Source organism: Molossus molossus, unplaced genomic scaffold (assembly GCF_014108415.1).
Source record: "Molossus molossus isolate mMolMol1 unplaced genomic scaffold, mMolMol1.p scaffold_m16_p_3, whole genome shotgun sequence".
Lineage (NCBI taxonomy): Eukaryota > Metazoa > Chordata > Mammalia > Chiroptera > Molossidae > Molossus > Molossus molossus.
The window spans coordinates 13,083,454-13,101,915 of NW_023425366.1; the positions used below are offsets into that span (position 1 = coordinate 13,083,454).

Below are 18,462 nucleotides of genomic sequence, written 5' to 3' on the forward strand. Positions count from 1 at the left end.
GGCTAAACAGGTCTACCTTTCTCCCTTATTCCTGCCCACCACCTCCTTTCCGAATCTACAAAGAGCTGTGAATCTTGAAGGGCATGATCCCAGCATTCATTGTGACTTCAGAGGTAGCTAGCTCCCAAGTTAAATGGAAGCTGTTTAGGGATTATTTTAAAACCTTAATGAATATGCTATTATTTCAATGAAATATGCACTGCCTTTAGTATTCCAATGAAATATGCCTTTTCAGCACACACACGCACACACACACACACACACACACACACACTCACCCCAAAACAAAACACTGGAAATAGCTTTGTCTTATGACCTAGAAGTAGCAATAGAGAATCTAAGAGCAAACAGAGATAGATCTCTGGAAAGATAATGTTTTGTGTGTTTATTTTTCTTCCAGAACTCCAAATAGTTACCTTGGCAGGCAATATGCTCTCTAGCTGCCCATCTCTGAAGACTGGAGGGTGTTTTTACAGAAATTGAAAGTCCCGGCAGTACATTTCCATGAGCTCATTATTAGTTCCAGTTACATCCTTCAGATTTCATGTGTACACGTGAAAATCCCCTGCGTTGAGCTTTTGTTGTAATTACCAACAAAGCAGCAGAAGTCAGAGGTGTGATTCCCAACATGTCAGTACGTCTTTTTAGAACCCGTGCTGTGGTCACTATTATGCAAAGCAACTCAAAGCCATTTCTTGCCGGCCCCTTTATGCTAATCAGCCCAGCCCACTGGGTCCTCCTCCTTCCAGCCTCCCTTAAGAACAGTTCACTCGCTGTCACGGAGAGTAACTCAGACCAGGCTTAGAAATCACTTGATTTAACTAAGCAGCACTTTTTCCCCCTTTGTTCTGTCCTCTCTAAATACATGGAGCATTAGATTTCATGTCAGCAGAAGGAATTTAAAAAAATGCCCAAACTGTAATCTGTTAGAAATAGTTACTATGTAGGATTTTACACTCTAAGGGGGAAAATTTCAATATGCTTTGAAATGAAAGAAAAAGTTTGTGTTTTTATCCAAATGCATTGGCATTTTTATATGTAGGAGCAGTTCTATTGGGGAATATTTATTTTAGGAATCATGACTAGGAAACACTTGGAAACTTATTAGAGAAGTAAATGTTTCACACACAAGGACAGGATCCGCACGCACCTCTGTGGTTCTGGGTGTCTTGTGAAGACCATTTTAGGTGACTGGCCAAAGGAAGGAAATGCCCTAGTGGTACTGCAGCCACAGAGATACTCCACTACCATGTCTGCTGTGCAAAGAGAAGGCAGCAGCCACCTGTTCAATGGTCTGCACAGCTGTAGACAGAAGCTTCCGGAGGACCAGCGACAGCAAGGTGAGTCAGTCAGGCTAATGAGTTGTGTTCAGTGACCTCCTGCCCCTTCATTCCTGAAAGAATGGTGGGCGGGCGAAGTACCTAGGGAACCTCTGGTTGTAAAATGCTTGGCAACCTTCTGTTTTTAAACTCTGAAAATTGTTATAATAGTGATGTGTAAGGGTAGGTTAACTTAGATCCACTATTGGTTTTTAAGGGACTATGGAAGACTATAAAAATGTCTATTTCATGGAGTTGTCATTTTGAAGCTTATGTGCTTAAATTTCCAGCCATTGTCATATTTCTCGATGCCAGATTTTGTGTAATTGAAAACACCCATCCATGCACAGCTGAATTGGCTGCAGGGGAATTTGCTGAAAGTAGCTGTAAGTGAGCCTGGCACTCTCTCCCCAGTCCCACCTCTAATGGGGCACTTTTGACTTAGAGTTTAAGCTTCAGTTTGTCGGGATCTCTGCCTTATTCATTTGTGTGCAAAAGAAATATATTCTTGGCTCTTTCCTTTTTATGGTCCAGGAACAGCTGGAGCCAGACCAGAAAAAGTGTCACGTTTCACAGGGTGGGCACTCATTCAGACCAAACCATCTACCTTGCAGCTACTTCCACCCCCGTCTTTTCACAGTTTCAAGTCCACTGTCCAGCCGGCCGGGTCAGTTCATGGCAGGTGGTTGACATGAACAGACAAGATGATCCCACCAATCCGTCCTGTCCGGGACAGCAAAGGACACTGGTAGAAAATGCTGGGTGCTGTCACAGATGACATCGTTGCCCCCCAGAGATTAAGAATTTACCCCAGACATTTATCACTTCTCCTCAATAACCTGTGATGGATTGGCTATGGATGAATCCAGGCTATGAGTTCTTTCTTTATTTTTTTATAGACACAGCTTGAGATTTCAGTGACATGGAAAGTGTTGGCTAAAGGACCAAAGCCTCCCCTTTCCAAGGCGACATCTGTGCCTAACACTTGTGTGACTGCATCAGGCCACCTCCCTGAATGTGGATTCTTTGCCATACAAGGCTTAGCACAGTGTGAGCAGAAAGTGCTTCATATTAAGTGAAAACAGAAAGTTTTTAAGACCATTCTGTGCCGTCAGGGCTCATGTACGTTAGTTTGGACTAACTGCTTCAGAACGTGAGGTCCTAGTATGTGCCAGGGTTCACTATAGCATGTAATGCATCCTTGCACCGTGTCATAGACAATCCTAATTCAGTGTAGGTCTTTTGGTTGCTGTTCATTTTGTTTGAAATGTTTGAAGCTACCTCCCCCAGTTGCTGATGTAATATTTGTTATATAAGACTTGCCGAGGGGCGCATAAAGGAGATGGTAAAAATCACCTGTAAAAATCACCACCCAAAGACAGTTGCTATTAACATTTGAATTTATAGTCTTCTAGCCCTTTCTCATATGCACATGTACAGGTTATTCTACTGTGTGATTTTTAAACAAAAACCTAGTGTTTTGTAAACTGCTTTTTAACTTAATAATAGATTGTGAACAAATTTCTATGTCATTATATTTTCTTCTACAATAGTATTTTTAACAGGCATATACGATTCCTTCACATGGATGTAGCAAAATCCTTTTAGGCAATTTCTTACTTCATTGATTTCCAATATTTTACTCTTACAAACAACACTGTGTTTCACATAAACTAATGGATAAAACATTGCAGACATAAAATTATTTTCTTGGGATACACCCATAGAGGTGAAATTGTGGGGTCAAAGAATATACATAGTTTTAATGCTTGTGGTGTGTGTGTGTGTGTGTGTGTGTGTGTGTGTGTGTGTGTTGGCCAAATGACCCTCCAATCAGCTGTGTAGGAATATATTCTCAGGAAACTAGGTATTATTTTAAAAGTTCTTCCTCGGTTTTACAAGTAGAAAATGGAATCCCAGTGTTGCTTTAATTTGAGGCAGGCTGTCTTGATGGTCTCTCTCACTGGCCATATTCAGAGCAGCCTGGAAATGTCATTATGAAGACATACTTCCCAAAATACCAACAAGACTAGAAGTCTGGTCTCCTTTCTCAGACTGTAGCTTTTGCCTAGAATGTTCTAAAAGCAGCCATATTCTTCTACAGCCGAGTCCCAAAATATCTGCCCACATAAACCACAATACATAAAGTTGTGAAGCATACTGATGCAATCCAGACTGAAAATTGACTGCTACAAGAAATGTCACCTAGAAATCTGAGGTAACAAGTGACCCTTGGCAGTGTTTGCTATGTTGCTAAATAGAATTCCAGTTACTGTTCCGGAGTTTAAAAGTATTCATTCAGTTCAGTGGCCCTGGTTTTTTCTCTAAGCTATATTTGTACCTTGAAATTATGCAAAGTTCAGAAAAGTCCAAGGAAACAAAGCCATTTGTTTCAGAGTGAGGTCTGGCTGTGGATTTATTCAATGAGGCATTCTGGGTTCATGGCTTTGGCCTCTCCCCAACCAGACCAAGGTTCCAGCTCTTTTATTTAGCATCCAGACCATGATTAATTGACATTTAACTCTTCCCAGGGCATGACCAGATTCAACGCATACATCTTTCCAAACCTCCATGCGTTATGATAAAGTGTTTTATATTAACTCTGTGGCATTTAATTCTTTCTACCTAGTAACTCACAAAAATGTAGTTTTTGGGTGATTATATAGATAAAAGTCACTTATTCTTCAGCAATTATTGGGACAACGACTGTGCAAAGCACTGGGTCAGATGCTGGGTGTGTAAGTTGAACTAGGCCACCTAAGCTGTGGTTTCTAGTCCACGTGGAGTTACACTCTATGGCGACAGATGCAATATCCGTTCAGAACAGAAGTCCAGCGGGTTCCTCTCCCTACTTGATGCCTTGTAGCTTCTTCTGTGATATTTAAAATCCGTTTATCTACAACATTGATCTGAAATTCATCTATAAACATGACTTCATACATCTATAAAGCCTCAACAAAGTTCAGTACACATTATATATGTTAGGAAAGGTCGAGGAGGGTCCTGAGTGCAGGAACTTCTGTCCCCGTGCAGTCAGGGCCCACCACTCCCCCAGTACTTCAGTTAAGTTCACCAGCGAGGAAGCACCACTAAACTGAATGTCCAGAGTTTCTATAGGGGATTTCATTATTTAGGCCTGGTTCTGGCCTTGACTGAATCAATCTCCGGTTTTTCTCTCCTCCCTGGAAGTTGGGGTTGGGGATTAGGGCTGGAAGTTCCTACTTGCTTGGTCTTTCTGGTGTGTCTAGCTCCTCTCTGAAAACTATTTAAGGGCCCACCATGAGTCGCTCATTAGCATAGCAAAGGCACAAAACTATCATTTAGGAAATTCAAAAGGTCTTTGAAATTCTGTGCAAAGAATGGGGGACAAAGACCAGATATATTCTTTACTATATCACACTTGGGCCATAATTTTCTGGATATGTTCTGTTTTTAATATCAAGCCAGTTTTCTGCAAATAAAAAACAAAAAAAACCCAAAATCTTGCTAGTCAAGAAACACAGATTAATGCCCTCAACCATTTATTTATTCAATGCATTTTTACTGAATATTAAGCAAGTAGTAGAAGCTATATTAGACACTGGAAATGCAAAGAGGATTTTTCTGCCAAGGTTTTCTGAGGAATTCAGTAATAACAACTAAGCTAATGATACTTTTTCAACTTTTTGGGTGAAGGAAAAAGTGATTTCATTTCATAATGTTCTGACTTCGCTGCATTCATCTGATGATCTTTGCATTTAGCCACACTCCTCTAGTGGGTTTTGAAGGGCACTGACTCTAACTGAGAACTTAACAAATATAAATGTAAAAGCTAAGCAGTAACTATTCACTGTGCTATCAAATTTGCCCTGAATCTAAACCACAGAAATTAAATTACATTTAGATTGTTGCAAATGCACTATTTGCCTTAAACATAATCAGTGCACATTTATGAATGTACTTAATTTAGAACTCCTAAAGAATATAATTGTTGGGGAATGAGAAAGTTATATGACTAAGTAATGCCTTTTATATGAAAAATATACGTATTATACTTCTTAGCATAGATTTGTATTGGCTCTTTTCTGTGTGATTCTAAAACAGTGATACTGCGTAGACAACGTGACATCTTTCAGGTGAAAAGAGGCTCAAATAACCTTTGTTCTATCTGCAAAGCCATTACTTTTAATGGCACAAATCGGTAGAAACTAGACTATTTAACAATAATTTAAAAAACATATATTCTAATAGACCTTATCATGTTCAAGCTCCCACCCATTATAGAAATTTTTTTTTGCATAATAAGCCTCCCTAGTAAAAGGCACATATGTGAAAATTTGGAAAATATATGTAATGGCTTATACTTTATTTTCCCACCTCACACTCATTAAAATGGCTACTATCAAAGAAAAAGAAGAAGAAGAAGGAAAGAAAATAACAAATGTTATAAAAAATGAGGAGAAATTAGAACTCTTAGGCATTGTTGATTGGGAATGTAAAATGGTGCATCTGCTGTGGAAAATAGTATAGCAGTTCCTAAAAAACTAAAAATTGAATTGCCGTGTGGTCCAGCGATTCTACTAGGTATGTGACCAGAAGGAGTGAAAGCAGGGACTCGATTGTGTCCAGTGCTCATAGCAGCACTATTCTTAATAGCCAAAAGCTGGAAAATACCCATATGCCCACTGACAAATGAATGGACAAGATGTGGAATGTGCATACAATGGAAAATTATTCAGCCTTGAAAAGAAAGGAAATTCTGACATGCTACAACATGCATGAACCACAAGGACATTATGTTAATTAAAATGAATCAGTCAAACAAAGATAAATGCTGTATGGTTTTACTAGTATGAAGTATGTAGAGTAGTCATCCATAGAAACAGAAAGCAGAATAGAGTTATTATGTAATGACATAGAGTTTATTTTGCAAGCTGAGAAGAGTTCTGAAGATTGAGTGGACAACAGTGTGAATCTACTTCATGCTTACACTGTACACTTAAAAATAGTTAAGATGGGCCCAGCCGGTGTGGCTCAGCGGTTGATCATTGACCCATGCACCAAGAGGTCACCGGTTCGATTCCCAGACTGGACACATCCCCAAGTTGTGGGCCCGATCCCCAGTGGGGGGCATGCAGGAGGTGGCCAGTCGATGTTCTCTCTCATTGATGTTTCTATCTCTCTCTCTCCCTCTCACTTCCCCTCTCTCTCTAAAATCAATAAAGGAAAAAAAAAACAAGACAGTACATTTTATGGTATGTACGATTTTTTAAAAAAGCTATAGCAGTCCAAAGCTATTCCTAGTTACATTTCTGAAGTTGTACTTTAAAAAAAAGAAGCCTTTAATTTTCCTACATCCATTCATGTAAAAACTCTAGAAGGGTTTGGAATAGAAGGGAACTTCTTCAGCCTGATAAAGAACACTTACAAATAACCAACGGCCAACATCGTACTTATACTATGAATTAAGACATAACACTGTCCTACTAAGATCAGGAAAAAACAGGTTGCCCCCTATAATCACTTCTATTCAACATTTTTAATAGGCCTGGAGGTCCTAGCCAGTGTGTACTAAGTTAAGAAAAAGAGAGGAAAATAAAAGGCTTATGTATTGAAAAGACATAAAACAATCTTTATTTACAGATGATTGATAGTGTAGAAAATCCTTAAGAATCTACTAAAGGAAAAATAAATTAGTAACTGAGTTTACCAAGGTCACAAGATAACAGCATGCAAAGTCAATATACAAAAAAAATTATATTTCTATGTATTAGCAAAATATAATTTAAAATTGAAATTTTAACATACAATTATAATAGAAAAAAGGAAATACTTATGAGTCAATTTAACAAAACGTGCAAGACCTGTACATGTAAAACATGTTGCAAAGAGAAGCTAAAGCTGATTAAGCTAAATACACAAATCAGAAGACTCAGTATTAAGATATTAGTTCTCCTCAAATTGATCTAGAGAGTCAGAATTCTAGCAGACATTTTTTAAGATTGGCAAGCCAACTTAAAATGTATAAGAAAATACAAAGGACCTAGAATTGCTAAGTCAATTTTGGAAAAGAAAAAAGTTGACAAGTTATACTTTTGGATTTCAAGCTGTAATAATCAAGATGGTATAATATTGGTATAAGGAAAATCAATCATTAGAATGGAGGAGGATGTCCATAATTCACCTATTCATATATGCTCAGTTGATCTTTGACAAAAATACCAAGATAATTCAAAGAGGGAAAAGATAGCCTGTTCTGCAATAGTCCTGGAACAAATGGACAAGCATATTACTAAAAATGAACCTCATTACCTGATTCACACAAAAATTAATTTGAGATGAAATATTACTACAACACAAATCTATAAGCTTCTAGGATAAAACATAGAAAAATATTTTCCCAAAATTTGAATAGGCAGTTTTTAAGCAGACACAAAAAATACTAACTAAAAAAATAGATAAATTAGACTATCAATATTAAAAATATTAGTTATTTGAAAGAAACATTAATAAAAGAAAAGAATGGGAGAAAATACTTATGACATATTGATCTGATAAAGGACTTGTAATCAGAATATGTAAAAAATTCAATATAAACAATTTGATTAAAAATGGGCAAATAGCCCTGGCCAGTTTGGCTCAGCGGTTAGAGCGTTGGCCTGTGGTCCGGAGAGACCCGGGTTCGGTTCCCGCTAAGGGCACGTACTTCGGTTGCAGTTTGTCCCTGGCCCTGGTTGGTCGTGCGGGTGGCAGCCACTCGATGTGTTCCTTCACATCGATGTTTCTCTCTCTCTCTCCCTTCCTTTCTCTCCCTCCTACTCTATCTGTACAAAAAATGGAAAAATATCCTTGGGTGAGGATAAAAAAAAAAAAAAAAGGGCAAATAATCTGACAGATACTTCAAAAGTGATGACCGAGTTCAGGCATTGGCACCAAACCCTCTCTTGTTATAAGAAAAGAGGTAATTCGTAACAAGGAGGGATGTTGCTATCTAGAGAGAAAAGAATAAGTAAGAAGAAAGTTTTTGAATGTTGGAAAGGAACAATTTCAGTCTAGGGTTGGCTGTGTGAAACTTGAATTGTCTGCAAAAAAAATTAAGTTACAGATAAAAATTCACGTGTATGTATGATTTTATAAGCTGAGCTAGTAAGACACATACTAGCACTACAGATTATGAAGTTCTGTTTTTTTAACAAAACCAACTTTGTTAGAAGGAGCTTCATTCTCAAGTATGGATTCAAGTTTGGTGTTACTTGCTATTTTTTCCTTTTTGAAAATTGAATAAGCTAAAATTAATGAGCAGAGTGATTGTTTTGATAACGGGATGAAACAGGTTTAGAGCTTGTGGAAAACAACTAGTCACAAATTTAATGACAAAAAAAATAGAAAACAAATCTTCAAAAAAACACTATAATAGATATGCCAAACTTCTTTCTAGCTTTGTGAACATTTCTCACATGTTGAGGCTAAAGTTCACAATATTGTTATTGCCCATCACCTTGCTCACAGCAGGCAATTCATGTTTACTAAATAAATCAATATTTTCTTCCCTCGAAGTTCATCCAAGCAATTTATATTTATAAGTCTCTGAATGTTAAGGCTGCAGAGATCACATAGTACAACTGATTACATATTAGAAAACTGAATCCAGAGAAGTAACCTATTTGAAGTTAGTAGGTAGTACAGAAATTCATCTACAGCTAAGAATTTTATGACATAAGGGCCATCACTATTGGAAGTATTTAAAACGGTTTTTTAAAAAGTGAAAACTAGATAAACTTGAGTTTAATCTCATTTTTAAAAATACTTGTAAAAGAGGTTTTCTGGGGTTGTAATGGTCCTACTCTTAGTCCCGTAGAGAAAACGATGAGTATGTAAGGGAGGCGGGAAGGAGTAGGAGGAGCGGAGGAGGACACACACGCAGGGAGGTGATGTCAGAGGAATATGGGGCCAAATGGAAGCAAAGAAAGGAGCAGGCAAATGAGGAAAAGCTGATTTTTTTTTAAAGGTCCAAAATATGGTATATACATACAGAAGATTATTATTCAGCCTTAAGAAGGAATGAAATTCTGACGCATGCTACGACGTAGGTGAACCTTGAATGCGCTGTGCTAAGTGAAATAAGCCATCACGAACAGACAAATCTTTTTTTTTTAGTCCTCATCTGAGGACATTTTTCCATTTTTTTGTACAGACAGAGAGGGAGAGAGAGGAAGAGAGAGAGAGAGAGAGGGAAACATCGATGTGAAAGGGACATATCGAGTGGCTGCCACCCGCACGACCAACCAGGGCCGGGGACAAACTGCAACCGAGGTACATGCCCTTAGGGGGAACCGAACCCGGGTCTCTCCGGACCGCAGGCGGACGCTCTAACCGCTGAGCCAAACCGGCCAGGGCACGAACAAACAAATCTTGTATGATTCCACTTATACGTGGCACTGGGACAGTCAACGTAGAACAGTGGTTACCACCACGCTGGCCACCATGAGTGGCGCCGGAGGCAGTGTCTAATGGGTACAGAGTTTCAGTTTGGGATGGTGATGATGAAAATGTTCTCAAGATGGATGGTGGTAGTACTTAACACATCGATGTGAATCCAAGTAATGCCACTGAGCTATACATTTAAAATGGTTAAAATGGTAAATTTTATGTTAGGTATATTTTCCCACAATTAAAAAAAACAACAACACTTAAAAAATAAATAAAGACCTCACAGCATTACAGCATCTCCTCTAATCCTGTCATCTTCGGTTGTAATACGTCAGTGATCATGAGAGCCCGGAGGGGAGGAAATGGAACAGACATAAAGGATTGTGTTCAGTTTTTCTGAGAATTTTTCAGGTCATATGAATTTAGAAATTGGATAAGAAGTCGCAGTTTTCCCCTGTCATGTTCTTCAGCAGCTGAACAAATGTTTCCTGGAAGGGACACGGATTGCTGCCTGGCCTGTCCTTCCACACTGGTTCTAACAACCTGCACAGTGCCACGTGGTGCTCCTGTGCCCGCCAGCCCGGGCATTGGAGATGAAGCCAGGCTCCGGGCTCCCGAGAGTGCCCAGGAGGAGGAGGAGGTCCCCCCTCGGGGCCTGGAGCAGCTGGGGTGCAGCTCTGTGCTCCCTGCCTTCGCCTCCGCAGCCCTGTGGTCAGTGGAGTAACATCCACTTCCTCCAGGGGAAGTGGGAACACAAGAGCCTGTTCTCTCGTGAGCTCAAGGCTCAGGACAAGGGGAACACGTTTAAGGAAAAGAGATTTGGAATTGGGAGACTTTGCACTCAAGCCTCTCCATCTGGCCCGTGTCCGTGGGATCTGTGAAGGAATTTAAAAATGATGCGCTTCTTTACTGAAGAGAAAGGGCTTGACTTGATCTGAATTCAATCTACGAAGCTGTACTTCAGCCACACGGACTTGTGAAGAGTCTTTGTGAAGAGTGGTTTAATGCCTACTAATACAATACTTTGGGTCAGAACCCTGTGTAATATAGCAACGTCAAACACTGGAGAATTACTTAAAATGAACTCGAAGAGATAGCATTTGCAACCTGTGCATGCACCTGCTCGATGTTTATCCTCAACGTGCCGTGGAACTTAGACGAGACATCGCTTCCCTCCTTCCTCAGCAAAACCTAGAGACCTGCTTCTAGCATATGGGAGCGTTTTCACACCGCAAATTATTCCGAGGGGAAAATCTGTGACTTACAAATGCTGGCAAATGAAACGTGGACTTCCAAATGGTACCGACTTGACCGAGCACATCTTACTGCCCCCTGGGCATTACCGATCCGGAGAGCCCGCCTCTGCTGCTACTGAACACACTCAGGTCATCACAGAATGCGAGTCACTTTATCACAAAAGCACGCAATAGTTTTATTTATAAATAAATCTAGTAACACCTTCAAATTATGGAGAAATGGACATGGTCTGTCAAAACATATCCATTCTCCTGAGTTACTTTTGCCAGGGGCTGACAAAAACTTGACAAGGAGAGTTTAAATTGCTAGACTCGCCACGTCATTGGCCTGCCGACATTCTGGAACAAACTTCTCTCGAGTCAGAATACAGACAGAAAACGGCAAGAGTAAGCGAAGCACGTCGCGGTGTTTACCGATGGCAAACCCAAGTTCCGCATGACTCGCGCAGCCTGGGTCGCCGCCAGGCTGGTCCAGCCGTGGAAGCACGAGGGCTATGTAGCCGGCAGATCACAGCTCGGGGAGCAGAAGCTGTCAGTAGTCATGCCATTCACAGTAGAAGACAGGAAGCTGCCTTAGTTTTCCAGGAAAAAGCATGCGATTTGGAGTCAGTGCTCACATGTTTCGGCCCCAGGTCTCCAAGTCCCAGCCGTGTGACCCTGTGCACGTCTATCATTTCAGAGCCTGAGTTCTCTCGTGATACAAGGGTTTACGAACCCTCTTGAGGATCTGACCAGGGAGTAAGCGCTGCAGCCCACTGAGCATTTTGTGTGTCAGGCACTGTGCTTAGCATTTTACCTAATTACCTTGCTTAGTTCTTCCAGCAACTCTGTGAAGCATGTCTTATTAACCCCATTTTACCGATGAGGACACCTGGGCTCATGGACATCAAATGACCTGCCCTAGGTCACACGGTCAGTCAGTTGGGGAGTTCGGATTTGAATCCAGGTCTGCTTTTTGCCAAAGCTTAGGTTTTTAAAACCAGGTGGTCTGGATCCCACTAGTCATTTATTTGGTCACTAATATATTTAAATGTGCTTTATAATAGGTAAAGTATTCTGAACGTGCAAGTTTGTATTTTAAGCCAGTACATAAAAGAAGCATCATGGGACATCACCAAGGTCTAACTTTTCACTCTGCTCCTTAAGGTCATATTAAGTTAAACATTTCAAAAGGCAAAAGGGTAAAGGACTAGTCATGACATATGCAAGCATATCATATGGTAGTTTCTGTCTTTAAGAGGAAAGAACAAAGAAATAATTCAATAGATAAATAACATTTAAGTAATAAGTAAATAATCAAATAACATAATTCAAAGAGTAATGTTTCATACTGGAACAATAGTCATATTTCAGGGAGTGTGGAGGGTGCAGTGACGTCCATCAGAAAGCCACTCGTCACCCCTAGTGTGAAGCACACTGCACATGATGCCCATATCTTTTGGGATCAATTACAGAACACACTAAAAAAATGTGGAGCCATTTTCTTCATCATCATTGCCTTTTGATGGACAGTGAGATTTTGTCAGATGTTCTATACCAAATGACTTAATTAAAATTCTCTGTTTTTAAAAAAAAATTGAATATCTCTATTTATAAAGACATTAGTGAAGTAAATGACTTAAAGGAATAATCCTTTTTCTTCAGTTGAATTAATGCTGCTGCAAATCTTCAGATACTAAAATGCAAATGCATTGAAGTCACTGACCAAAGCACTTCACATATGACTGGATTCTAAACCAAGCAGCACAGTTTGGGGTTGAGGTTGGGGTGAGAATGCATTCGATAGAGAATTTTCCAGAGGCCTGGTCCCACCTCCAGAAGGCAGCAAGGTCTCTGTTTGACACAACCTCTGAATCTTCCTGCTCACATCAGAGCCTTTTGTTACTTCTATGTCTTGGTTTTCAAAATTGGTCTGTGTCTTGATCCAGACCAGTGCACAAACCAGTAGAGAAAAGTGTCTAGAGCCTTTGGAACTTGCCATGACAGATGCCCTGAAGATTATCAGCATGAGAGAGCAGACAAGTTCAGAAAATGCCATGGGTCAGAATGGATGAAGCTCTGGGTGACCATGGTTGCATTCACTGATTGAGAGAGACTTTTGTCCTTCTCCAATTTCCTATTTTGAAATGATTTCCATTCTTAAAATGAGTGATTTCTTTCTTTTTTTTAAAATTTTTATTGTTGAAAGTATTACAGATGTCCTCCTTTTTTCCCCCATTGACAGCCTCCTCCTGATTCCCGACTATACCCCGTCCCCCGCCTTCACTACACTGTTGTCTGTGTCCATTGCTTGTGTACATATGCATATAAGTTCTTTGCTTTAATCTCCTCCCATCCTCCTCCCCCCTTTCCCTCTGAGGTTTGTCTGTCTGTTCCCTGCTTCCATGTCTCTGGATCTATTTTGTTCGTCAGCTTATTTCATTCATTATATTCCACAAATAAGTGAGATCATGTCATACTTGTCTTTCTCTGGTTGGTTTGTTTCACTTAGCATAATGCTCTCCAAGTCCCTCCATGCTATTTCAAAGGGTAAGAGATCTTTCTTTTTTACAGCTGCATAGTGTTCTTTATTAACATAGTACTGATGAGAAGAGGAATAACTTTCCTTGTTTTATTCTAATGCTGATTTTTTGGCTCTCGTGTGTGCTTCTCATAGTGAATCAAAACTAGAAATGCTAGATTTCTTAGAATCAGCAGTTTAGAACTTCATTTCCAATGAAAACTTAAAGCAGTCAAAAAAAATGTAGAATTGGATTAAAAAGGTTGAGTGTTTTTCCCTCTACTTCACTTGCTGTATTTATTACAACACGCTTGTATTACAGTACACAAAACTGGTTATAACTTGACAGGGGTGGCCAGGGCTGGAGTCATTCTGGCAGGATCTATTTGTCTCGTGTCTCAGGTTGAACTGGTGCTTTGGGAGACAGTCTGGAAACCTCCTGTGTAGACCACCTATGTGTCCCTCCAGGGTCCTGATTATTTTACCTTCAAGCCAGTACAAAGTCTCCCATAAAATAGCATAAAGGCTGTCCCTTCACAGTTAACCGTGTCACTCTGTTGCTCTACCACCCTTTTCTGTACTTTTTAAATATTTTGGTGGGTAATTTGTTGTTTATTTCATTTCTTTTGCATTTTGACAGAGTTCCCTGTATATGGTTAGAAATAAGTACAGAATGTTTTGTACTGTGGTTCCCTCATGAATTGGCCCAGATCCCTTTTACTTCTGGGCCACAATGTGCTCTTTCTTAAAACCGTCTTAGAATATTTTTCATATAGTTTTGATTTAAAATTCAAGACTGTGATTCAGATACTGAGTTCTCACCTGCCATGATTCTGTATTTTCTACAGAATGTATCATTGTTTACAGTTGAGATTTTAGATGTTTCAAATTCTTGTTGAAGAATCTTAGTTCTATGGCCAATGTTTTGTATGTAGTTTATGTTTCCAGGCTAAGTTTTTGCTTTGCAGGAATGAACATTTTTCATTAACATTTAATCATCTCAAGCAGAGATATTTGCTAAATTTTCTGGGAAAAAAAAGTTAGATTTCAGGCATATGAAAACAAACTTTGCTTTAGAGAGGAACTCATTCATTGCTTCAAGCAGAGTATCAGAATGATTAATTTCAATATCAATTTTGATATTTCAATATCCTTCCGACAGAGTAGCCCCTGACTTCCCCTTACATTGAGTCATAATAATGAGAGTGTATGGTTTGAGTAGAAATTCTTTTCTCATTGATTGTCGAGTTACTCAGAACATCTGAAGGTTGGTCATTGACTCCAGGGGTCTCCAGTGCACCTTCCCCATCTTGGTCTCCGTCGACAGAAACCTTCGGGTGCTCTAGGGGCCTGCTTCTCAGATATGTACCCAAATTACCCAGGGACCCTGTAAAATGCAGGTTCTGACTCAGCAGGTTTGGGGTAGAGACTAAGTCTGCATTTCTGCCCTGGCCGATTTGGCTCAGCTGTTAGAGCATCTGCCTGCGGTCCAGAGAGACCCGGGTTCGGTTCCCGCTAAGGGCATGTACCTCGGTTGCAGTTTGTCCCCGGCCCTGGTTGGGTCGTGAGGGTGGCAGCCACTCGATGTGTCCCTTTCACGTCGATGTTTCTCTCTCTCCCTCCCACTCTATCTGAACACACACACACACACACACACACACACACACACACACACACACAGAGCCTGCATTTCTGACAAGCTCCCGGTCAGTGTTGCTGGTCTGTCTAAACCACATTTTGAGAGCAAGGATCTCTCTACAGTTATCATGGCCCATGGCCTGAATTCAGAAACTTCCTGATATTAAAAAAAAAAGAATAAGAAAATAAGAGCTCACCAAGGGAAAATGAGAAGAAAACTAGGGGTAAGAATAAGGTACTGCGAGAAAGGGAAAAGACCTTTGAGGAACAGCAGGCATTTGCTCCAAGAGCAGCGGAGTGCCGCACGTAGGGTGGGCCTGGGAGGAAGAGGGAAGGGATCTTGCTTTCATTGCGGGTCTTTCGTGCGACCTGTAGTCTGACATAGAGCTACATGTTTATGTGTGCATGTATATATGTGCTTATGGACATGTATGAGAGAGATGTGTCTATATGGGAGATGGATGGATGGATAGATAGATAGATAGATAGATAGATAGATAGATAGATAGATAGATATTCTGCTTTATTCCAAAAAGTTTTGAAGAGAAGCTAGACTAGGGGCTCTCACATGTACACATTGTTTCAATCCTAACAACCTTTTAAAAATATATAGAGAGAAAGAGATGCAAAAGGCTGAGGTTGGGGCAGTTTTTTTTTTAAACATTGCTCTAAGACTCGCTGACTTCAGAACTCCAAAAATCCATGCTTTGACCAGAGAGCTGGACACAGGGAAGGGGGGAAGAGGCAGGGTTTAAAGGCCAGTATTGCAACCTAGGGGGAGACCGTGCACAAGGAGAAACAATTAGAGAAGAGCATGTGGCAGACACACGAAGAGGTGCAGGGAGAAAGAGATAGGAACATGCAGGGCCTGCCAGGGCTACAGTCCAGGGGGATAATTCCAGTCCCGGGAGCAGATAGAGGTGACCCACTTGGCAGCCCTCACCCCTCTGCAGAGGGTTATTATCACCCTTGTTCCTGCCAAGACTGCTTCCACAATCTTTTTGGCTCTGGCTAGCGTAGCTGGTTCTTTCCAGTGTGCAGAACTCGGTTTTCATCTCCTCTAAACTGCAAAGGCAGCGACAAGCGGTATGCAGGGCTCCAGGTGGAAGAAGCTGTGTAGCAGAAACCTGGGCCCTGAGAAGCTGCTTGCCCCCACTCCCACTGGACTCTGAGCCAAAGGTATGTAATCCAGTCTCCGCCTCCTCTTCCGGATCTGCTTTTGGCTCAGTGGATCCTTTCAACCTCCTCCATTGAGATGATTCATCAAGAAAATCCTCCAGTTACTTTCCTTGATGAAATAGGTTTGTCAAGGACCGAGTGCCAATAAACACGTGGAAATAGAGTAGGGACAAGTCCTTGCCACCCAGCCAAAATTTAGGGGGAAATCATGGTACATATTGGAATAGGGAAAAAATTTATATTTACTGTTAGTACTTTAGAATTCTGAAGAACCAAACTCTATACATGTGCATAATTTTCTAGCTGAATTCTTGTCTGGAGACTTGGAGGAGTATTTAGAATAAAGGTGAAGGGCAAGAACATAAAATGCCTCTCAAACATGCATTCAAACTCAGTAAATCCATCTTGCTCACAACTTTATTTCCGTATATTTCTATGCAAAAGCCAGTTGGACTCAAGAAATAAGATATTGGATGCCTGCCTGCTAGGCAGTGTAACTCAATAAGAAGTCTATTTTTGTCAAGGAGCATGAGATTTGTCCTTTAATTATGGGTGTCTGACACTGTAGTAGGAAGGAATTATTTTTAAATTTTATTTTTATTTTTTAGTTATATAGATTCAGGTAGTTTACAGGATCAAATGGTTCTACAAGATTTTACGGACAAAACAGCCGTCTCCTCCTTGCCCCTTCCTTTGCTCTCTCTTTTCTTTGCTATGATTTTCTTTATGTGTTAACCTCCATATCTCTGAATACCAGGCATTTTCGTGCTGTTTATTTATATTTATGTTTTATAGCCCTTTTGCTACCACCACAGACATGCATACTTTCTATCCTCACATCTCCCCAACATTGTTGTGTCTTAACTTTGATTAGATCAATATTCAGTTTGGTATCATTGTGACTATGTGAAAATATTGCAGCTGAACCATGTAAGGTTTATGATTACCTTTCCTTTCTTGTCCCCATTCGTGTTTTCCCTGGATTTAGTAATTGTGTTATAGTTTTGTTTAGTGTTCTCGGTTCTCTATGTATTTATTATCAGTCAATCCCCAAAGTCTCCTTCCATCATCTAAAGGTCCTTTCAAAATAGTCCAACACTTGAGATATTCAGCTAGTTTTAGTTCCATCTTTTTGGAGACTTCTTTCCGGAGTCTCCTCAGGGATCTCCCCAGTGTGGATCGGTTGCTCTCTGTGATCACGTACCACTGATCTCTGGGATATGCTCTCACCATCATCCGACCTGCCTTTATCCCTCTTCTTCCTGGCTCCCTCGTTTCCTGGCTCTTCTGGTGAAGCGTCTCCTCCAGAAGCATCCTGAGAATGGTGCTTGAGGGATATGTCTCCGGAGCTCTTGCAGTCTGGAAATGTTTTTAACATGTTGGCACACTTAATTGATGGTTTATATTCGTGTATAACTCTAGACTGGAAATCACTTCCCCTCAGTGTTGCAAACATTGCTCCTTTGATTTCCAATTTCCAGCGCTGTTGTTCAGAAACCTAAAGCCAATTCTGATGTGTGAGCCATTCATTGTATGTGAGTTTTTTGACTGCCTTCTTGATGATACTAGGACCTTTTCCTCTTCCACGGTGTTCTGAGAGTTCACGATGTGCCCTGGAATGGGTCTATTCTCCTGTATCAGCCTGAACACTGGGTGGGCTTTTGCAGTCTAGAAGCTTATGTCCTTCCATTTGGGGAAATTTTAATGGTTGATTTGTTGATCATTTCATACCCTTTGTTTTCTATATTCGCTTTTTCCACAGTTCCCTTTAGGTATTGAAGTGACTCTTGGACTGATCATCTGGGTTTTCTTATATTTTTTTCATAGTTCCTTTGCGCCACTTTCTGGGCTACTTACTCAACTTTGTTATCTGAATCTTCTGTTGATTTTTAAAAATCAGTATTGATTCTTCTGATTCTACTATCATGTTTTAAAGTCTAATTTCTAAGAGCTTATTCTTATTCTCTGTTCTTTTGTAAAAAACAGTATTCTACTCTTGCTTCATAGATATTTCATCTTATGATGAATTAAATATATACATATATAAGAAATTTATATTTACTGTTATATAAATATATATATAGTTAATATATATATATTTGTTTGCTTTTTAAAGCTCTTTGTGTAGCCTTTTTCATTCAATTTACTTTTCTCCTGTTTA

General features: G+C 40.1%; 1 protein-coding gene across 5 annotated transcripts in view; it reads left to right on the plus strand.

The window, feature by feature from the left end:
* The first annotated feature begins 1,249 nt into the window (after positions 1-1,249).
* The window catches only part of RANBP3L (RAN binding protein 3 like), a 44,768-nt gene continuing 27,555 nt past the window's right edge, over positions 1,250-18,462 (plus strand). For all 5 annotated transcript variants that reach the window (XM_036280372.1, XM_036280373.1, XM_036280375.1 and 2 more), the window contains exon 1: positions 1,250-1,340. In XM_036280372.1, the coding sequence (XP_036136265.1) occupies positions 1,250-1,340 (91 nt within the window). The remainder of the gene's footprint in view (positions 1,341-18,462) is intronic.